The sequence below is a fragment of the Anabas testudineus genome, chromosome 2 (genome assembly GCF_900324465.2).
Source record: "Anabas testudineus chromosome 2, fAnaTes1.2, whole genome shotgun sequence".
In the NCBI taxonomy this organism is placed as follows: Eukaryota; Metazoa; Chordata; class Actinopteri; order Anabantiformes; family Anabantidae; genus Anabas; species Anabas testudineus.
The window spans coordinates 1,621,213-1,644,414 of record NC_046611.1 but is presented as its reverse complement, the minus strand read 5'-3'; the positions used below and the strand labels follow the sequence as shown (position 1 = coordinate 1,644,414).

General features: G+C 40.7%; 2 protein-coding genes across 2 annotated transcripts; one reads left to right on the top strand and one right to left on the bottom strand.

Moving 5' to 3' along the window:
• The first annotated feature begins 2,793 nt into the window (after window positions 1–2,793).
• On the top strand, window positions 2,794–7,743 carry LOC113164019 (beta,beta-carotene 15,15'-dioxygenase-like). The gene is made up of 12 exons (XM_026363104.1): window positions 2,794–2,823; window positions 2,942–2,987; window positions 3,443–3,571; window positions 3,688–3,817; window positions 4,268–4,415; window positions 4,492–4,639; window positions 4,957–5,177; window positions 5,486–5,752; window positions 5,876–5,981; window positions 6,060–6,154; window positions 6,683–6,794; window positions 6,985–7,743. Exons 1-12 carry the CDS (start codon window positions 2,794–2,796, stop codon window positions 7,137–7,139), a joined length of 1,587 nt encoding a protein of 528 aa, XP_026218889.1. The 3' UTR covers window positions 7,140–7,743.
• Window positions 7,744–8,971: 1,228 nt separating this feature from the next.
• On the bottom strand, window positions 8,972–23,167 carry eif5b (eukaryotic translation initiation factor 5B). The gene is given in 29 exon segments (XM_033326336.1): window positions 8,972–9,699; window positions 12,040–12,201; window positions 12,351–12,489; window positions 12,602–12,766; window positions 13,068–13,144; window positions 13,273–13,404; window positions 13,571–13,702; window positions 14,063–14,224; window positions 14,300–14,482; window positions 14,754–14,885; window positions 14,965–15,106; window positions 15,367–15,434; window positions 15,520–15,630; window positions 15,936–16,043; window positions 16,129–16,427; window positions 16,627–16,686; window positions 16,858–16,944; window positions 17,033–17,125; window positions 17,352–17,502; window positions 17,595–17,668; window positions 17,747–17,887; window positions 18,780–18,935; window positions 18,938–19,163; window positions 19,166–19,231; window positions 19,233–19,292; window positions 19,371–19,538; window positions 19,631–19,694; window positions 19,797–19,913; window positions 23,040–23,167. Coding segments are annotated over 29 exon segments (3,699 nt in total). The 5' UTR covers window positions 23,156–23,167; the 3' UTR covers window positions 8,972–9,591.
• Window positions 23,168–23,202: the final 35 nt, after the last annotated feature.

Sequence of the window (23,202 nt, the reverse complement as noted above, 5' to 3'; positions counted from 1 at the left end):
GTAGGTTTGTATTTATTGATTTATTCATCACGTCAGTGATCATCAATGAAAAATTATTTTATTATTTTCAAATGTTAGTAAAAGTATTTTCTTGATTTCTTGATTCATCACTTTGTCTACACGATGTCAGAAAAATCAGTTTTCTAGAGTCAAAACGTCCTCAAGTGTCTTTTGTTTGTTTTTTTGACCAAACAAACAAACAGAAAAAATGGTTTACAATTGTTTCCTAGGTTTATGATGTGATTTGTCTTTTTTATTTTGATTTGATTCAACTGCTTTACCTACTACTTACTATTACATAACACATAGAAAGCTTCTGTGTAGTGTAAGTATGTTGTAGATAAGTATAAATGTGTATAGAAAATCAATTAGAGAGTAATAAATTCACCTTTTACCTAAAGCTGCTGAGTGAAATTACATAAAAGTTAATTAGTAGAAATATGAAGCAGTATAAAATGGAAAAAAAGGATCCAGACTACATTTGCTTTGACATTATCCAGCACTGACGTCGTGTCAGAAACCTCTATACATAGTACATGTGATATTTATCATGCCTCATTATATAATAGTGCTAATTTAAACCCCTATGTGGCTTAGTGCTCCACATAACTGACAAATTATACGAATGTTAGAATATTTTTTTACACTAGAACAAACATGACTGAAGTTACATCAATTAACTCCAAATTATTCATTATTTATCATATAAATTATTTCAGCTGTTTGTAGGACACTGAGTTGTCACAGCTCATTACAGAATTGAAACTTCCAAGTAAACCCTGATAAGTGCGGCTGTAAAGCTGTAAACTAATTTAACCAATTATACAGCAAGAGATAAGAGCTGATGAGTCCAAAGTTCAAATTCTCCTGTCACCCTTGTACCTTTGTGAGTGTGGCCATTCAGAAATAAAATAATAATGTCAACTGAAATTTAATTTAAGCTTTTCTGTTTTTATAGTCACAAGAAAATGTAATGACACTGTCTGCAGTGACGTTACATCACAAACATTAAAGTCCTGAAACGTGAGCTGATCTTCACCACGAATATCGAGAAAGCTGTTTGGTTCAGAGCTGCCTCATAAAAACACCAAAACACGGATCCAGTGGCAGCGTGCTGCGAGCCACGTTTCAAAATAAGAGACTTCAGAAGATCTACGATCAAGAGTTTAGATATTCATCAGTCCACAGTTTGACTAGAACTGTTAGATCTTCTGGTTCTGGAGCTACTCACTATCTATCTATCTCCATCATCATAGGTTAATAGATGTGTTCAGTAAAGACATGAAAGATCAGGACCGTCGATCTTTTAGCAGCTTAATAATTTAAAATCTTGTTTTTTCACATTTCAGGACAATTTATGCAGAAAACCAGGAAAGTGCACTTTTATTAAATGTTAAAATAAAGCAGAAAGAGAGCTTTGAATCTTAAAATAAAGTCACCTAAACTTTAAATACCATCTAAAACAATGGAACAGTATGAATCAACGAAAAGTATTTGTGACACAAAAATGATTGAGTTCCCATTTTGATCAAATAGTTGCTTTGTTGTTTTTAATCAGCTGATTTTTGTTGCTTCACCTTTTAATATATTTGAGGTAAAAAAAAACAACACTATTTTCACATTTTAAAGACAAAACTATACGTTGAAAAAATAAGTGAACCGATAATAAAAGAATCATTCGAAGGTGTCAGGTCATAAATAAAAGTTACTGTACATTAGATATTTTCAACGTATGTGTGAGAAAACAGGATAAACAGCAGATATAATAATGGATGTTGCAACACGCTGCCTCTTATCGTCTCTTCACAGATAATCACACATAACCAACAGATCAGTCATCGGTGTGATTAGATTAGGGTTCAAGGATTCATCCAGCAGAACGCTGATTTCCCTTCAAATTAAAAGCACATTTACTACAAGTTTTTAGATTTACCTTAAGACTAACGAGACAGTTTTAGTTCTTTACATCTTATTTTACTTTTACACTGCAGTAAATCTTTAGTTTGCTGAAGTCACTTAAGATCCGTTCACTTCTTCCATTTTACTGTGTTGTAAAATAAAAGTAAAATAAAGATTTTTTTTTACATTTTTAAAACATTTAGACTGGAACAAAATGTCTGAACTTTATAAATTAAAAGTTTCAGTTTTTGATTTTTAATTCATCTGTAATCTTTAAAAATTGATTGATGGAAAAAATTTATTAAAAAATCAATTTTGAAATCAATTAAAATTTTAAAAAATGTTTCAAAACGTAAGTGAGTCTAGATACTTTTCAAAGAGATTGATGGAACAACATCTAATAAACCATTAAATGCTGATATATTATTACAGTACATGATGTGGTGACAACCAGCACCACCTTCACCTATTAAAGGTCGGTTTCCAGCACAAATGTGAAATGAGTTCATTTTCAGTTCAGGTTTTTCTCCTTTCAAAAGGTTGACTTTGACTGTGTGCAGCTGTGTGTGGTTCACTTGTTGAATCTGAACATTACATTCTGCAGAAACCTAATTATAAGACACATGTCTGCACATTAGTCATCAGAATCAGCAGTCAAAGGTCGAACGAGCTGTTTTATTCTGAGTACTAGTATCTGTGTTGATTTGTTTTATTGATTAGTATTTTAAGTATTTGGTATATTAGTATTTAAGGGATCTGAGTGTTTATTTCTTACTGCTGAGTTTGCGCTCTGTGATAATTTGACGCTTTATGTAGGTCATGGGCATAATTCCAACACACAGTCTTTTATTGTGAAAGGCGGAATGCAGCACTGTTACATAACCCACAAAGTTCATGTTGCATGGAGAGTTTGGACACGATCACGTAGACAGATGGGCCGACATAAAGTCAGCTGCTGTGTGTTTGTGTGGTCAGTTCAGAACTAGAGTAGGAGCAGGGTAATCGATGAGTGAGCAGTAAAACATGCAGTCGATCATTGCAGAAAAATGGATCAGAGACTCCAGAACCAGTGACGGCTCAAGTGAACGGTGAGTGTGACTTTCACCAAACTTCACCTTAAAACGTTTACGATCTGTTATAACTGCTGGTTTGAGCTTAAACAGAGTCTAGTCCTGAGAGTCGGTGCACTGAAGGGACGAAAGAGGAAATGAAATGAAATGTTGCAGGAAGTTGAACATGGAATTTATGACTTATGATAACGACATATAAACACCTCCTGTCTTCTGTTATATCCATGATATTAAACACTTCATGTGAGTTCCTGTAACTCTGAAATGTGAGATTTTTTAATTTATATTTTAATACAGATCAGGAGGTTAATTAAACTTAACTGTATTCATTTTCTCAGTAACTGTAAAAAACAGCTAAACTTATGTTCCTGCACTAAAACTGCTAGAAACTGTGTGAGATTTATTTTAGTTTACTTTGTTTTTATGTTTTAAATGAACTCTCTGTAATTGTATTTTACCTGTGCATTCTGCAGGCTCCATCCCCTCCTGGCTTCAGGGCACCCTGGTTAGAAATGGACCGGGTCTGTTCTCTGTGGGTGACTCCGAGTACAACCACTGGTTTGATGGCATGTCACTGCTCCACAGCTTCACCTTCAGTAATGGTGAATAATCAAATTAAGACTTAATCAAATATAACAACATTGTCTCCCACTCACTCCTGCATCACTGCAGAGTTCTGAGCTGCTTAAAATCTAAACATGAGGTATTTGGTTTATAGGTGAGGTGACTTACAGAAGCAAGTTTCTGAAGAGCAACACCTACAAGAGAAACATCAAGGCCAACAAGATCGTCGTCTCCGAGTTCGGAACCATGGTTTACCCAGACCCCTGCAAGAACATTTTCTCCAGGTAAAGGACAGGATCACATGTCAGTTCATCCAGGGCTGCTAGAATCTGTTCAGGAGATGAAAATGTAATGTTTGTTCTGTTCTGGTCCATTAGACTGGACCCAGAGACCCGTTACAGAACATGTAGAGATTCAGATCTGTATCAGTCCATCTGTCCCCAGTGTCCATTCATCCTGGCTTTTAAAGAACAAATCCAGTCCAACCAGCTCCACCTTGAGATGTATTTCAGTCTGTCCAGGAAGCAGAGAAAGTTTGGGTGATGAAGGATGATAGAAACCTCTTTTTGTCCATTTAAACTACTTTGAGTCAGGACACACGTTTATTCCAACTTCTTATTTTAAAGAATGTGTAAAAACCCGCTTCAGCTGTGTTCATTATTAATTAATGATTCATTAATTCAGTGGTTCCCTGTGTTTCCTACAGCAGTGAACATTACTCCTTTTCTCACTAGGATATCCACACACCTCAGCAACATCATCCCTGACTTCACCGACAACAACCTGATCAACATCGTTCGTTACGGAGACGACTACTACGCTTCTTCTGAGGTCAACTACATGAACAAAATCGACCCTGCAACTTTGGAAACTGTTGGCAGAGTAAGTTCAGGTTCACCTGAATCATTCTAGTTAAAAGCTGCTTTACACATACAATAACCGTTCCACCAAATTCCAGATCAACTACAGAAGCCACATTGCCCTGAACTTGGCAACAGCTCACCCTCACTATGACAGTGAGGGCAATACCTACAACATAGGCACCGTCTTTATGGGCCTCGGTACACCTAAATACATCATCTTCAAAGTCCCAGCTGATGCCTCGGGTAAGTCTGTGTGTTAGTTCACAACAGAAATCCCCAAAATGAATGGGAACCTCTCTTGGTCCTAAAAGGTCTGAATTGTTGTGTTAGGACCATGAGTCCAAGTGATGAACAATGTGCTCGAGTGTGTTTATGGAACCGACTGAAAACTGCACATAATTAACAAAACCTGTTGGAAAGAATGAACTTTAACAACAAAGTAAAAGAAACTATGAGTTTAAGAGGATGAGTTGTTCTGTGTTCAGCAGAAAACGTGTTCTTACAATATATGATAAGAAAATAAATACTTACCATCATGTGTTGTTTTGTTTCTTCTTCAGATAAAGAGCACAACAAGCCGGCGCTGAGGAAAGTTCAGCAAATCGGTTCAATTCCGTTTCGATCGCTGTTATTCCCGAGTTATTTCCACAGCTTTGGCATGACCGAGAACTACATCGTGTTTGTGGAGCAGCCTTTTAAACTGGACATCGTCAAACTGGCCACGGCCTATTTCAGAGGGGCCAACTGGGGGAATTGCCTCAAATTCGACAAGGATGACATTGTGAGTGCTGCTACTTTTTACTACCAGGTGTTAACAAAACTCAGGACACAACAGGTTTCTCAGGTCTGAGGGGTTTTTCTTCTTCTGCACTAACTGCCTTCATCAAAATGGATGACCAAGTTAATTTCTTTAAAACAGTTCAAACTGTTCATACATACAAATGAATTGACCAGTTGACGAACATGTGGACAAGAAACTAGAAAAGTGCATTTTAGCTGAAAACAAAACATTTTTTTTATGGTTTAAAAGAGATTTATTGTTCCTTAAAATTCGACTCTACATTTTACTTCATTTGTTTTTCTTCCCAGACCTTGTTTCACGTCATCAATAAAAAGACAGGAAAGGCCATCTCTACCCGTTTCTATGCCGACAACATGGTTGTTTTCCACCACATCAACGCCTACGAGACCAACGAGCACGTGGTGTTCGACCTGATCAGCTACACGGACTCAAACCTGTACAACATGTTCTACATCAAGAACATAAAGCAAGAAACCAGCAGCTTCATCCAGTCCAATAAAACCTTCTCTCCACCCTCTTGCCAGAGATTTGTTCTCCCACTCAACACTGACAAGGTACAGTTATCCGGGAAATACATTAGGAGCTGAAACACCTGAGCAGGTGTGCTTTACTTTAAAGTTAATGACCTTAAGAACTGCATGTCAGTTTAAAAGACCTTGTGTTGACGTGTTTCCCAGGAATCTCCCAAAGGAACCAACCTGGTGAGTCTGACAGACACATCAGCCAAGGCAGTGATGCAAGAGGACGGATCGGTCTACTGCCAGCCGGACACCCTGTTCGTAGGTTTGTCACCCACACTGTCGAGTCTTTGTAATTTACACACTGCTCCTTTACAACATAACGAGTATGATCACTCCTCAGGACTGGAGCTGCCCGGGATAAACTACCACTTCAATGCTAAAAAGTACAGATACTTCTACGGCTTCAGGCTGGAATGGTCTCCGCATCCCAACAAGGTACGACACGTCAGGCCAACAGGAACAAATTCAACCTGCAAACTATCTGTAATTTACAGATTTACAGACTTTTACAATGGTAAATTAATCTTAAATCAGAGTTTTTTTATGTTCAATGTGCTCTTGATTGGATTTGGTCCAGTACTGAGCTCTTCTGCTTCCTCAGTTGGACTGAAGTGTCAACTAAACAGAGCTCTAGGAGAAAAATAAAAAAAGTTAAAAGTACATACTGCAGCTACATCCATGAAAAACTGACATGTGACGTAGTGACAAGCTGTTACACGACACAACAACATATGTTCAGGAGAACTCCTCAGAACTCAGACAAGCCTACCACAAGTTCTGCACTTCACTAAGATCAAATATGAAACTACAGTAATGTCATTGGTTAGTTAGTTTATATAACCGGCTGAATACGAGCATGTTAAAGTCAAGACGTGACCAAAGATTCATCACAGTTAAGGGACACCGTCATCATCAAATGCCCAGTTTCAACTTCACTGCTGTTCTGACTCGTCTGTCCAACAGATTGCAAAGTTTGACATTGTCACAAGGAAACACATTGAGTGGCACCAAGAGAACTGCTACCCTTCAGAACCAGTGTTTGTTGCATCTCCAGGAGCTGTAGAGGAAGACGACGGTGAGGGGGATTTCTTTTGGAGGGGGTTATTGTTCATTGAAGGGCGAGGTTGATTACATCTGACAGATTGTAAATGCCCTTGTGGAAAATGGGACCTGCTTCAGTTCTTTCTATAAACCATGTTCAAGGTCACATTAATCAGTCAGTAAAAAGGTTCTGGTTCGGCCTCTTTCTGTTTTCCTTCTTGCAGGAGTGATCTTGTCATCGGTTGTTTCTCCGGATCCCAACATTTCTCCCTTCATGCTCGTCCTCAATGCCAAAACCATGGAGGAGATGGCCCGGGCCTCCATCCCCGTCAGTGTTCACATAGACCTGCACGGACTTTTCATCCCAGCCAAACCATGAGGAGGATGAACTATTTATTTGTAATGTAGATGATGTAATGTTGTGTTTCTGTGATGGAGAATAGTGAACACGCTAAGGTTGGAATGTGGCTCATATTTTTCATATTTAATGCACTTTAGATTACGTTATCCTCAGGGCACTGAAACACTGGAAAATAAATGAAACCAATGTTTTGAATGAATGGAAGCTTTAAATTCACTAATTGTGGCCTGAGTACATATCCAGCCTTCTGCAGCACTCCATTAATCAGACCTTAGACTGAAACCACAGCCTGTTTGTCAAATGGCATTTTGATGACTGAGTGGGTGAAGAAAAAGATTTCCTGGTATAACGAAGTAAAATTTAATTCTTTGGGCAGAACATACAGAACCTGTATGTTTTCCTGTGAAGGGATCTGAATACTAAGCACTGACGTGCTTCTGTTAGATCGTCTTGATCAATGCAACTTTTCTTCCTCAGCCGAGCATCAATCATCGTCATATATTAGAACTGTTTGATATTTTTGTTCTTTTATTGCAAAAGTTGTTTAAATGTTTAACTTTTCATGTTAAATTTATAATTATTATTATCATCAGCTGTTGAATGACTAAATACAACTCTAATGGCTGAATAACACTAAACATTTTAAATTGTAAATTAAATATTTTTGTAATATTTGTGTTTTGTTATGTTTGTAATCTAATTAATTTATGTTACACAACTGTTTAGAGGAAACCAACATCACAATGTGTTTGGTCAACAGAAACTTAGAACGAGTTTACGGCCTCTGAAACAATGTGCAGCTTTTCTCTTTGACATTATCGAACACATTTTGTCTTTTTGTCAGATAGTGACTACCTGTATTTTACTTTGTGAATATTTGTTAGTCAGAAGAGATCACTTAACATTTAAACTTTATACAACTGTTTTCAAACTGCAAAGTCACCACGCAGTTTAAAAAAGGTTTGCAGAGAAATCAAATGTTGTATGACAATCACACAGCTTTCTAAAAATCTGCAGATAGCCCCATATTTTATTTTTAAGCTCAATGGTAGATCAGGTTGAATCAAACATTAAACCCATCAGACTTTTTAAGCACCAGAGGTTCTTTGATGTTAATGTTGTCTAGTGTTTCTGCATTAGTGGATAATTTCACAAACAATGCAGATACATAAGTAAAAAACAAAACAACCAGTGGCAGCAGAGTACAGTATCTAGGTTTAGTGTTTTTGTCTGAATGCGTGAATATTTACAGGAAATGTAGTTTTTATTGCTTTGTTAATTAGAATCCGGCAGTTTTGGCACCATTATATTTTAACCTTTTTAAATTATGTCGTCAACACTACGGAAATCTAAACCTGCCAACATTAAAGTTAAAAGCTGTGTGTGCCTGACGAGCACATTAAGACTCAAATAACTAAAGGCATTTTAATATTTGAATACATGGTTCCTGGAAAAATAATAATAAAACAAAAATATCTTTTTTGTATTAGTTTTTTAAGTTTTGCAAAAAAATTCAATACAGAATGATCTTTTTATTATTATTATTATTTTTTTTTAAAAGGTGGGAGACAACATACAAAATCTGCAGACTGGACTTTAGTGAATTACTGTATCCTACCGAGAGTTGCATGTTGTGAATCCATTTGAAAATCAATGAATTTCACATTGAATTTTATCATATTTTTCTCTTCATGTCTGGAGTACCATAAAACTTGTAATACTGTAATATAAATGCACATTCATATTGGCAGGCTCAGGCTTCCATACAACACTGATTCAAATCTTCATATTTGTGATTTTTATTCTGTTGAAGATGTGAAACAGTCTGAATTAAAACTCTTAATCAGAGGTTTCATCAGAATCATGGGAATTTATTATTTCAGCAGCTGCATCAAAAACAGTTTAAAATCTTACAGAGGCAACATCCTCTGTCATTCAAACCCCCTTTGCCTTTCAAAACGGCCGTCAAACCTTTAGCCAGGTCCTTAGAGTCTGTCAAGTCTCCACTGCTGCTTCGATGATTTGTTTTGTGGAAAGAAAAACCAGTAAAAACCTTTTCTCTCCTCCAGCCCCGCGGCTGCTCAATACAATCCCAATATGCACCTGGTTGGCTGAATACTGGCTCTGCTTCCTCATCGACCTCGTTAGGCTCGTTAACGTCAGTCTGGGGAGGAGGGTGGAGGGAGCCTGGGACATGAAGCAGCAGCCACAAATCAAGAGCAGAGAAGAAGAAAAAATAACAACAACGCTGATGCTGAAGAACAGGCACATTGGAATACTGTGTGTGTGTGTGTGTGTGTGTGTGTTGTCGGCTAAACTATCACTGTTTACAACAGTGGAAAAAACGTTCGTTTCTCACAGAAAAACACTTTCACGTCTAGTTGTCTCGTTATTTTTTGTCCTCTTGCCTTCAGAGGGAGAAGAGTGTGTGCCTGTGTTTACATGTTTGTGTGAGTTCGTTTCAGGTCCCTCAGATGATCTCAAAGGTTTTCTTCAGCTCCATGATCAACTGCCAATCAGATTTCTGCATCTCGTCTCTGAACCAGTTCTTCAGAGCATCAATGGATGCACGCGTGATCTGAAAACACACACAAAGAAATGGACCAAACTTAACGTAACTTAACCTACAGTTACAGATATAATTACCGTATTTTCCGCACTCAATTTTCTCAAAAGCCGACAGTGCAATACTGAGCCGCAACAGGTCTCGCAACTACGGTAAACAACCGCCGACTTCATTTTCCCTCGTAGAAGAAGTAGCGCGCGGTGCATGCTGGGATATATGACTTCGCGTAGCGTGCCGTTGTTATGCCGAGTTTTGCACGCCTGCCCACATCTGCATCCCCCACTCTAATCAGGGAGGAGGATGCAGATCTCGGCAACTCCGAGTTGCCAAATATTGCACCCCTCCCTTATTAACTGTGACACACGTTATAACCAAATGCTGTCATTCAACACAGGAACAGAGCAGCAGCAAGAGAATTTAACATTAATGAATCAATGGTGGTTTCTTGTCTTTACTGGAGTTGTGAACTGAGGAGTACATTGCTCTCAACTACATTTATCCTATCTTTACTTTATGTAACTGAAAGAAACAGAATCTAAATTAACAATAATACACATCGTTACACATTTGGTATGTTACACTCGCACACGCTAACTTGACTTGAATGAAGCTAATTACAATAACACGCACACGTAATTTATCACATGTAACAACTAACATACTTCTAATGACAATAAACATGTTAATACTTACAAAGACAAATGCTTTCCAAGGCACAAACGTATAAATCACACTCAGCATAGACATGAACTAGTTCATTTTACTGTGGAAACTAAACTAGTTTAATTTACCGACGGAGAAAATACGTCAAAGCTGTTCTATTGAACAGAGAGTGGAAAGAGCGCTCACTCTGCAACTAATTATCTTAACAAAGATCAACTAAAATACACAACTCTCACTCTGACAAATTTTAAGAACAATACTATAATACTTTTTAGCTGCCTTTGTCACAACTTATTGTTATTCATTTATCACTTGAACTGAAAGGCACGACACGGCTAGAGCACATCATCAACATCATTTTGGGAGTGAACGGAGTTGTCAGAACGTTGGTTTGTAATCTATTAATAAAGTTTGACCGACCTGACTGTTTTGTTGACATTCCCTTTAGCGCAGCTCCATCTAATGTTGCATAACGTAACGCCAGCCTCTACTGTAGCGTCTATTCTATGCGCCTTATAATGCGGTGTGCCTTATATGAAAAAAGTTTTAAAATAGGCAATTCATTGAAGGTGCGCCTTATAATGTGGAAAATACGGTACTGCTGAAATAAGAGCCTGTGGCCAATAAAAATCTAGTTCAATAAAAAACTGTGAAATTAAACCTCAAATTAAAAAGTACCTGAACAAAAACTTGGCTGAAACATTATTAAAATATACTGAATTACAATGAGCATCTTTTTAAATCACCTTCTGTGGATCTTTGTTCTACACTGAGCTACAACTGAAGTGAACAAACTTGATTTTTTTCTTCACTTTTCTCTTTTCATTCTTACCTCCTCTTCTCTTCCTTCGTTCCTTTCTCTCCCTTCAGTTCTTCATTTCTTTCACTTCTGTATCATCTTCCTAAAATTCACTCTCCTGTCGAGGAGGTTTTATCTCCACAGTTTAGCTGACTCTGAAATGTCTTTCTTACAGAACAATTCTTTTTGCTAGTTACCCTGGCAATAATCAACATGATGGGATAGAAGTGATTCTGAAGAAACAAACTGGTTTTAAATCTAGTAAACAAAAACAGCAGTTAGTCTTTAGTGACTAATGTAATCACCCTGATGATGTCCGCTGTCCATCAGTGTTTTAAATACATTTAACAAAAACCTGTATGAGACTTAAACACTGACCACCTGCCAAAACGACCTCATCTTGATTCCCATCAACAGTTATGCTAAAGACAACACGAGGACGTCCATCTTTCCGGTTAGTGACAGTAGACAGGGTTGATGGTGCCTTGAAATCCTGTTTCACGTACAAATCAAGATACCGAACTTTCATTTAGTGTTTTGCACTTTCTGCTCAACCTGACTTTATTGCAGCATTTTGCACCAAGTGGTTTTGTCTAAAATGTAAAAACCTGAGATCCTCTGAGGACAAGCGATGACGTGCAGCCCGTCCCGTTCTTTGGCTGCTGCCATTCATGTGAACATTCATCGTTTTGTAGCATTCGTTTAACTCGAGCAGATACACGAGGGGCTGAGCAGAGCAGGAGCTGATTCTGTTTCAGTCTTTACCACCATCTTGATTCGAAAAGTTGTACATTATACCTTTTAACTAACACGTGTCTTTGAAAGTGCTGTGTAATAAGATGTATTATTGTATTCTTAAGACGTTCGCTAAACAGCGGTCGTGCTCTTACCTTGCTAACAAGCAGGTCAGTGGCTTCAAAATGACGGCCGTACATCTTGGGCGACTCTCCAGGAATGGGCTCGATCTTGATGCAGATCTCCTGGCCTTTCTTGGCGCTGTCGACAGATTTGTGGTTCACCTCGATGCTCGTCACCACACCGATGTCCACAAACTGAAATGCACATTAGCGAACAATTGAGACACAAACTCACAGCAGCTGAGGCTTAAAGTCATTTAACTGGAAATCCACCTTTAATATACAGTTGTCCTAATCCTGATAATGTCAAATTAAAAACACAAACTCTGAGTCTTCAGTCTCACCCCTTTGCTGGGTACGCAGAGAGGCGTCCCCTGCTTCAGGACTCCGGCCTCCACCGTCACTCCCATCACGATGGGATCTCTGGAGTTAAAGATGAACTGAGGAAGAATTCGCAGCTTCACTGGAAACACTGCTATATGCCTGTCAACACATAGAAACAAGTCATACAAAACGTAAGTGAGTGCGGACTAAAACTGATCAGACCTTTAAAATTAAACAAATAAGTAAAAAGATCTATTGTGCGTTTTCCTACTTGAACTCGTCTTGTTTGGCCTTCTTGTAGTCCTCTCTGTACTTGGTGAAGGCGTCAAACAGATGGTAGATGATTTCTGCTGAGAAGATCCGAACACCCAGACTGTCGGCCATCTCTTGACTCTCTCTCTCTACCTTCACGTCAAACGCCAGGATCACTGCGTACCTGCAGACACGCGACACAGAAATACCAGTCAAATATACAGCTGGTGATATATCTGATCAACATCATCGTGATACTGAGAAAAACACATTAAGTTTTTGTCCAGTTAGTTTCATTGTGTTCCCTTCTGATTGTTTTTGTCATCTATGTGCATATATATATTCATATATATCTATATGTATATCTATCGATCGATCGATCGATCGATATATATATATATGTGTGTGTGTGTAAATTTGTTGTTTCAGAATAGAAACAGCCCAGTTACAGTAGAAACACAGTAGAGTATGAGAAGATAACGAACTGTGGGTCGTGTTCCAGCATCGTCGACGCCTTCATCACGTCCTTCTTATGAACAGGACCGATGTTGATACCAGCATACTACAGAAAAACACAGACAGAGGTCAAAGTTCAGCTTCTTTAAGGCTTTTAGTGTCTGCTTCCTGTTTCTTTTCAGAGTAAAACTTCTGACACTAATAAAACTGTTTACAAAAGATCACGATACTCACGGGGACTTTAGACGTCCGGAGGAATTCCAGCAGAGCCTCCAGTGACCCCAGAGTGGACGCCTGGACGTAAACTCCTTTCTCCTCCAGTTTGATGGAGCTCAGAGTCTGTTTGAGCTCCCGCACCAACTCATCCTGAAAACCAGCACCAAGCCTGATTAAACACTGGTCTGATTTTAGCTTGATTATCCGTGTAAGGTCACTAATGAAACTAATGCAGTCTAATCCAACAGTCCTACAATAAATCCAACTGTGTGGACGTGATAACATTCAGATAATGTTCAAAGAACATCAGTGTTACCCTCAAGACGGGGATCTCGTCCTCCCTGTGAGCCACCAGCAGTGGGAGACCTGCCAGCGTTTTCTCCAGGTCCTTACCAAGAATCTTCACCCCCTGGGACGTCGACACCTCTTTGTGCTTCTCATACTGGCTCTACACAAAACAACCAATCAACAGCTCCGTCAGTACAACAGGATTTAAATAAATAAATAATACGATAAAAAAAACAACAAGATCCAAGTTCAGCTTAAAATTTGATCGAGGGATTGAAAGGATCAGGAGACTAAACACCAACCCTAGCTGTATGAACTAGTATGAACCATTATTCTTGATAATAACTGGACTGGTTCTACGGTTCTAGATGACGTCACCACATCTCAGTCCAGAGTTTAAGATGGGATTAAAGAGAAATCTGCAGCAGTATTTTCAGCACCTTAATGAGTCTACTGTCCAACACATTTTACTAACAATGTCAGTCACTGATGCAGAAATAATAATTCTCCACTAGTTTACCTTGACTCTGAGCTCCTTCAGAGGGGGAGGCAACAGTAGCCCTCTGATCTGTGTCACGATAGGTCCCTCCACCCCGGGGACGATGATGGTCTCTCCCTCACGCAGACAACCGTTGATCAGGATGACGTCTATCGTAGTTCCCATACCAGGCAGAGCTTTCACCTTAAAATACAGAAATCCTCAGTTATACTCATCCAGACTGTAGAGAACAAGTTCAACTGTAAAACAGAGTCTTACCTCCATGACCTGAGCTCGCAGCTCATCACAGTGTGCTAGTCGTCGGGCTAACATGGTCTGAGTGAGCTCAACAAGCAGCGCGATGAGGTTTCCCATCCCGTCACCACTGTGGGCTGAGGTGGGAACCAACGACACAAACGTCCGAGGGTCTTTATTCTCAAAGAACAAGGCAGCATTAAGACCCTGAGGAACAAGAACACGCAGATGATGGTCAGTGACGGAAAAAACAAATCACAAAAGGTCAGGACATGAAAAGGACGTAATAGTAGGAGACTCTGGAAGATTCTTATTGAAGATATAACTATATTTAAAAATAATTTTATTTAACTGAATTAAAATTTGTGGTTTAGCACAGATTGGAAAAAAACATATATAGTCTTTTTTGTCTTATATGATGCAAAATAGTAGAAAACTAGAAAAAGTAGAAACTATACGTCAGTGTTTTTATTCACACCTGCTGAGCGAACTCCACGATGACAGCCTTGGCTCGCTCATCAAACTCGTCCTTAGTGTTCTTCTTCTGCTTCTTCAGCGTAGCCACAACGTCAGTGTCTGGACTTTTCTTCCAGTCATACAGACGGTCGATCTGTCAACAAACAACAACACAGCTGTCAGAAAACAACAAAAACAGGTGAGATGCACCTGATAACAGGAGACAGACAGACCTTGTTGAGGGCGACGATGAAGGGACACTTCTTCTCCTTCAGAAGGTTGATGGACTCGAGTGTCTGAGGCTCCAGGCCGTGCATGATGTCCACCACCAGGATGGCAATGTCGCACAGAGAGCTGCCTCTGTTCCTCAGGTTACTGAAGACACAAACAGAGAGACAGGTTTGAGCTGTTTACAAGTACAATCGTTAGAAATGGGAAGGTGGGGGCTTTTAAACTGGTTCTTTGTTCGTCAGAGCTTAAACACAATGTAAGGTCCAAAAGTGTAAGATTTGTTATTTTCATGTAAACCTGGACATGATCCAGTTTCCAGAACAACATTCCTCACTTTTTAAGTAGTCGTTTCTAAAAACTCTCGAAAGAGGTCACAGGCTGCTACACAGGTCTGTGAGTGTTACCTGAAGGATTCGTGTCCAGGTGTGTCGATGATCAACATGCCGGGGATCTTGAGGTTTTCTCTGTCAAACTGCACAAACAAGTCAAACGTAAATATCGACTTAAAACCACCAAAGAGTGAACATCTGTGTGTGTTTGTCTGCGCGTTGTCGTACGTTTTTAACCATCTTCGTCTGCTCCTCGATCGTCTCTTTGGGGACGTTTGTGGCTCCAATCTGTTGAGTGATACCTCCGGCCTCGCCATCCTGAACATGAGTGTGTCGCAGCTACACACACACACACACACACACACACACACACACACACACACACACACCAAAGGGTTACTGCATTAAAAGTGCAGCATGTCACTGATAAACCAGCCTGCACTAAACAGTCAGTTAAAATGAAACAAATACATACGACTGGTTGTACAGAACCATTCAGTAACCTCATCATCATTAAACAGTAGTAACCAGTAAAAACTTGTTTAACGATCAACAAACAGTCAGGTAACAGTCAGTAACTAGTAAACAAACCAACAACCAGCTATCATGAGTGAGTCGTCAGGAAACAGTCCGTCAAACGTTACCTTGTCGAGGATCTTTGTCTTCCCAGTGTCGACGTGTCCGAGCACACAGACCACCGGAGCTCTCAGTCTGTCCACGTCGATGTTCTTCAAGTTCTCTGCTCTTCGTTTCTATAGAAGCGCAAACAGCTGGTCAGACAGACACGGGGTTAAAAGAGACGAGCTCTCACTCCTCCGTGTTTTCTGTGGCCCTCACCTCTATTCTCCTCTTGGCTCGGTCGTACAGTCGCTCCTCCTTCGTCCTCCCGTCATCGTCCTCACTCTCGCTGCTTTCGTCCTCGCTCTCCTTCGCTGCTCTCCTCTTACCCTGAGCCGCCACTGTGGACTCCTTCTCTTCTTCATCGTCCTCGCTTTCCTCCTCATCCTCCTCATCGTCTTCCTCTTCATCCTCCTCATCCTCTTCCTCATCTTCCTCCTCCTCGTCTTCCTCGCTGCCTGCAGCCTGTGTAGGAGCCGTGGTCTCCGCCTTCACCTCGATGTGGACTTTCTTCAACTCTGACACAAAGAAAAAAAAAAAACGGGACCAATTTTAATATCACTACTATTACAGTAGTACTACAGTACTTCTGCTTGGTATCTGTGCAGAAACTATACTCAGACCCTCATCTTTCACTTTCAGCCTTTTGAGGAGAAACACATGAAATCAGAAGCAGCTGTGACACTGTGAGGAACATTTGTCCGCCCCACTCCTCACCTTTCTCCTCGTCACTGGCGATGGCCTCCCAGTCGTCTACAGCAGCATCTGGCTTCACCTCTGCACACAGAGAAAAAATGAAAGATGATTTAAATTAGTGCTGTAGAAAATTAATAAAAATTGGACGCGTCGATTATTTTGCATCGTTAAAACCAAACTGCTCAGATTAAGTCTGGGGCCTTGTGGATCTGGAGAACTTGATAGACTTCTCTTAACACCTGTCACTCTCACCTGGCTCCGCAGCTGGTGTCTTAACCTCTGTCTCCATGGCAACAGGCTCTGGAGTCTCTGATGTCGGTGAAGTCACCTCAGACGTTTCTAGCAGGGAGTGAGAGGAGAAAAGAGATTTTATTGGTGTAAGTCGCAGCAGAAATGAACTGATAAGTAACAAGCAGCAGGGCGGCACCTTCAGGAGTTTGGGCGTTGGGCTTCTTCCTCCTCTTGTCTCCATAAACTGGCTTCTTCTTTGGCACCGAGTCTTTGGATGGCACTTCAACACCTGTACACAGGTGAAATAGTCCTCTCAGTATTCTTGGGGTTAAAGTATTGATGATTTGCTGACCATTGTTTTAACAGTTTGTGTATTTCTATATAAACTGCGTAAAGTTATCTGCAGGTTAATTGTTTTCACAGTTAAGCCTCATATTAGTTTTTTGTTAATTGTCTTCAGCATCAATAACAGTGTCTACAAATCTTCCCTGGACAACTGATTGACCGACTCTCACCCTGAGCCTGCAGCATCTTGAGTGTGGCTTCAGCCCGAGCTCGAGCTTCTCTCTGAGCTTTCGTCAGCAGTTTCCCCTCCTTCTTCAGACGCTCCTTCCTCTCCTTCTCCTTCTGCTTCTTCTTCTCCTTACGTTCCTGCTCCAGACGCTCCTGATAGAGGGTGAAACAGCGGTGTGAATGTTCAGAGATGAGGCCGACAGATGGCACATAAGTTACAAAGCAGGAGGTGTTTATTGTTTTACCTGCTCCTGTCTCTGTTTCTCCAGCTCCTCCAGCCTCTTTATTCGCTCCTCCTCCTCTCGTTGGCTCGCTCCTCCTCCTACAGCACCAAATTATTAAAGCTGGGCATCACAACTTCCATCATATCTCCATGACTACATCTCCCAGAATGCACCCACCTCTTTCATCTTAGCCAGAGCCTCCTGCATGGCCTTCACTGTGGCCTTGCTGGGTCCCTTCTTCTTCTCTTTCTCCTCCTTCTCCCCTGTCTTCTTCTTCTTCTTGTCTTTCTTTTTCTTGTCACCCTCAGCCTCTTCTGCAGGATGAAGAAGAACAACTGTTTTATAATGGTACCTTTAAGGCTTATTTATTAATTTAATGTTCAGTTTATTGAGAAAACTCCTGGGCCTGTAGCATTTTATTAACTTAGGAAATAATTCTAATCTGTTCTAATTTTTGTGGAGATGAAGCTCATACTGAAACACTCAACAGAAGTAAAGATGTTCAGCCTGGTTGTCACTTGTGTCGTAGCAATAGGGGGTGGTGAAAGACCAGCTGATGATCCACACTATATTCTATGTTGGGATCACATCTTTGAAACAGGAATTTTATATATCACATAATTTCATCATGGAGGCATACAGCCAGGGTCATCAAGACTCTACTGGTCCCTGCAACAGATGATCTGGCCCCAAAGAGCCCAGAGAGTCCACCTAAACTTCTCCAAGATGTTTGGAACGATTCATCGCATTATTTTATAAAAGCTTTTAGTTTTTTTTAAACTCTGCTGTGTCTCTTCAATAAGGACCACACAACGCTGCACAATTTCTGTTTTTAGAGCATAATCTCTTCACGGTCTGTGAACAGAAATTCACTTGTGAAGTTACTTTAAATGTCTGAGTTAAAATTTTAAGTTACTCTTCAGTTATGGAGAACTGGTTTCCATGTGTTGTTGGAGAAAGAGGGAAAAATCTTGTGATAAATGAACTGAGAGACAACATATTTATCCCTTAATACTGCAGCTTTCCACTGTTTTAACACAGGCACATGTTCTAAATCATAATAAATAAAATCTGTGATCTCAGTCATGAATTAAACCAAGTTCTGTTTCATATTTTACCTACAAAACATGCAGTAGTGTGTGTTTCCTGAAATGCTGAATCATTTGACCCACACAGGCATTTTCTCTCCAGGTGGAGCCATCTTACCTTCAGCTTCTGCCTCTGCAGCCTCCTGCTCCTCCGTCACCGCTGCAGGTGGAGCCGTCTGAGGAGGCTCTGCTGTCTTCTTCTCTGGCTCTTTTTTAGTCTCCACGGAGGTCTCTTTCTCCTTCTGCTTCTTCTGCTTCATCCTCTCTTCCTCTTCTTCTTCCTATCCCTCTCCTTCTTCTCTGCCTTTTTCTGCGCCGCCGTCTTAATCTTGAAGGTTCCTCCGTCCTCCTCCTGCTCCTCTTCATCCTCGCTGTCTGCCTTTGCAGCCTTGCCTTTGTTCTTCTTCTTCTTGTCTCTCCTGGAGGCGAACTCCTCGTCATCTGCAGACTCGTCCTCGTTCCCTCCTCCACCACCTCCTCCTTCTTTCTCACCCCTTCATCCTCGTCTTTATCGTTTTCTTCATCTGACAATGAAGGTTTTTTGCCTCCTTTTTTTCCTCCTTTGGTTTTTGATGCGAGATCGTGAGCTGCTATCGTCATCGGAGTCGGAAGGAGGAGGTACAGGAGTCACCTGCAGGAGCAGAGAGCAAAACTTGACTCATGTTCAATAAATTATGTGTAAAATTTCATTGACAAACTCCGTCCTCACCTTCTTCTTGTCTTTCTCCTCCCCATTCCTCTCCTCATCAACATGGCCTTCACCCTCATCGCCCTCCTCATCCTCTGGGCTGGTGCCACCCTTCTTCCCCTTCCTGGTCTTCTTCTTCTCTGGTTTGGGAGGCTCAACGCCCTCCTGCTTCTCTGGGGCGTCTCCTTTCTGCACAAGGAGAAAGAAATCCTAAATGTAAGATGTGATGTGAACTCTGATCAGTGATTCTCGAAGGGTGCGACTCATCCAGGTGCAGTTACCTTTCCTTTTCCTCCCTGAGTCTCCAGAGACAACTCCTCCAGCTCCTTCAGGATGTCATCCTCGCTGCAGAAGCAGGAACTCAGAGTTAAAGATGAATCAAACACTGACTGACAGGAAATTTACAAGACAGGAGGAGAGGAGAGAAAGAGAAGAAGAGAGACGTACTCAAATTCGTCCTTCTTGGCTCCTTTCTTCTTCTTCTTCCCTTTTGGTTCTTTGGAAGCTCCGGCTCCTTCGATCTCTGCTGCCAGAGCGTCTATGTCGATGCCGTCATCTTTGGCACTGAGGACAGATCAATAACAACATCAATTAATCTTCACTTCTATCGTCAATCTGACAACAACCAGATCAGATTCAGCTTATACAACACAACATCACGTGACTCCAGAAAAGCAGACACACTCTTCTGTACTTTATGTTGCGGATGGTTACATTTTTAATTGATAACATTTACATTTTCAATTAGTTTTTCAATTTTTGAGGTTGATCTAGGTACAATGAAATCTGCCACAGAGTAAAGTGCACAAAGGGTTGTGAATACTTCCTGAACCTGAGGGACACTGAGGCGGAGCGACATTAGCAGAATAAGCAGGACTCGCTCTCTCTGTGTCAGAACAACACCAACACATGAAAAGCTGCTGACTCTACACTTTCTTCGTTCATTACTGACACACAGCAACCACCATCGGAGCAACAAAAAAACACAAAGTACTCACAGTTCTATGCCTTTAAACTTGTATTTTTTTTTCCAATTTTGGACAAAATAAGCAATTCAAAGACTTAGCCTTTAGATGATGCTCAAAATCTAATGTCTTGAATCTTACATTTTATTTCCCCAAACTCCCCAAAATGGCTAAATGATTCCCTTTTCACATTTTTTCTGTTAGCAGTTTCTTTTTAAATAAAAGCGATTATCTATAATATATTTTTTCCTTATTACAGCCAACTTCTCTAATATTGCTGTTCTTTTTGTAAACTACACAGCAAATTCAATTCATTTCAACAAGGTTGAACAACAACAATAAAACAAAAAGCTGATTTTATATAATTAGTTGAGAAATAATCAAATGACAGGATACACTGTCCACTACTAGTTTCCATTTTGATACTTTACATACTGTACATTTTGATTACGTGCATACTCTACTACACTATACTTACACATATAAACTTACTCAAACAACATTGTAAAAGCAAAACATACTTACTTTAACAACTTTTACTTTATTGGAGTATTTCCATTCCAAGTTACTTTTTTGAAGTCATTTTGCACATGCAGATTCATAAAATATAAAAACTGATGTTAAATATTTCCTATTCCAAACAGCAAAGGGTAATCCCATCCCATCATTTGCTTTTTCCCTTTTTCATTGTTTTGTTTTGTTTCTTGTTCAGAAATCTAACTTTTAAACTAGGTCTCTGTGTTAATGTACAAGAACTGAACCTGGTGTTAGATTGCTGCAGAAACTTTACTTAGGGAACAAATCTGGGCTAAATTCATCGTGTTCAAAATGTTTTTTAATCAATAACCAGGTTTAAACACCGTAGAGTTTCTTTGTGGTCTGTTCCTGTGGATTAGAAGCTCTATAACTTAGTTCCTCCACTTCTGACAGAGGTTACCGTGCAGGTAGGACAGTGTAAGGTTAGTGATCAGGTAGGACAGTGTAAGGTTGGTGATCAGGTAGGACAGTGTAAGGTTGGTGATCAGGTAGGACAGTGTAAGGTTAGTGATCAGATAGGACAGTGTAAGGTTAGTGATCAGGTAGGACAGTGTAAGGTTAGTGATCAGGTAGGACAGTGTAAGGTTAGTGATCAGGTAGGACAGTGTAAGGTTGGTGATCAGGTAGGACAGTGTAAGGTTGGTGATCAGGTAGGACAGTGTAAGGTTAGTGATCAGGTAGGACAGTGTAAGGTTGGTGATCAGGTAGGACAGTGTAAGGTTAGTGATCAGGTAGGACAGTGTAAGGTTGGTGATCAGGTAGGACAGTGTAAGGTTAGTGATCAGGTAGGACAGTGTAAGGTTGGTGATCAGGTAGGACAGTGTAAGGTTAGTGATCAGGTAGGACAGTGTAAGGTTGGTGATCAGGTAGGACAGTGTAAGGTTAGTGATCAGGTAGGACAGTGTAAGGTTAGTGATCAGGTAGGACAGTGTAAGGTTGGTGATCAGGTAGGACAGTGTAAGGTTAGTGATCAGGTAGGACAGTGTAAGGTTGGTGATCAGGTAGGACAGTGTAAGGTTGGTGATCAGGTAGGACAGTGTAAGGTTGGTGATCAGGTAGGACAGTGTAAGGTTAGTGATCAGGTAGGACAGTGTAAGGTTGGTGATCAGGTAGGACAGTGTAAGGTTGGTGATCAGGTAGGACAGTGTAAGGTTAGTGATCAGGTAGGACAGTGTAAGGTTAGTGATCAGGTAGGACAGTGTAAGGTTGGTGATCAGGTAGGACAGTGTAAGGTTAGTGATCAGGTAGGACAGTGTAAGGTTAGTGATCAGGTAGGACAGTGTAAGGTTGGTGATCAGGTAGGACAGTGTAAGGTTAGTGATCAGGTAGGACAGTGTAGGTTAGTGATCAGGTAGGACAGTGTAAGGTTAGTGATCAGTAGGACAGTGTAAGGTTAGTGATCAGGTAGGACAGTGTAAGGTTGGTGATCAGGTAGGACAGTGTAAGGTTAGTGATCAGGTAGGACAGTGTAAGGTTGGTGATCAGGTAGGACAGTGTAAGGTTGGTGATCAGGTAGGACAGTGTAAGGTTGGTGATCAGGTGAGCAGTTACTCAGCACAACATCAGGTTTTCCTGATAAAAACCAGCGTTAGTTTATCACATTCACACAGGAGGGAGGTCAATATGATAACGTTAGCTTAGCTCCTCCACCCCCTTCCTCTACTTGTTAGCATTTAGCAACTGGCTCTCACACATTAGAGTCAAAGCTGCCACAGAACATTTTAATGTGAATTTTATTGACGCAGGCTGGAAATTAACTGTTAAAACTGAGCCTCTCACGTCAGACCCGACGGGAGCTAGCGTCAACTTTAAGTAGCAGCCGGCTCAGTGGAGGCTAACGCTAAGTTGGCTAACCAGGCAGATTTCTCAATCTATCGCCGACAAACCAAGCACCTCTGAGGCCAAATGTGTACACAGGTCTGCAGAGGTCGTGTTTGGCCCAGGTGAGTCCACGTCGACCAGCTTGGTTGCTGTGTAATTCATCTTCAGCCTTTTTTCAGGTTGGTTAAATCACCTGCGCTCACACTGACGCGTGGTTAGCATCTGCTAGCGCATCTAGCCGCTAAGCTAATACAACAACCAGCTGCAACACAGCCCGGTTTGGGGTTCAAACGGGACAAGAGACTTCGCTGTTACACGGTGTCGTTGTGGACAGAGTATGTGCAACAGCAGGTGGTGTTTTCTCTACCTGTCCTCCCCGGATTTCTTCTGTTTTTTCCCCATCCTGCCGTCGTGGTTCTCCGGTTCTGTCTCCGCTGGTACACGACGGTTCACATCAGACAAAGATCGTCTAATGATCGACATGCAGAGGTGAACATTCACTCCGCCGCTCTTTTCGTCTGTCACCGTTG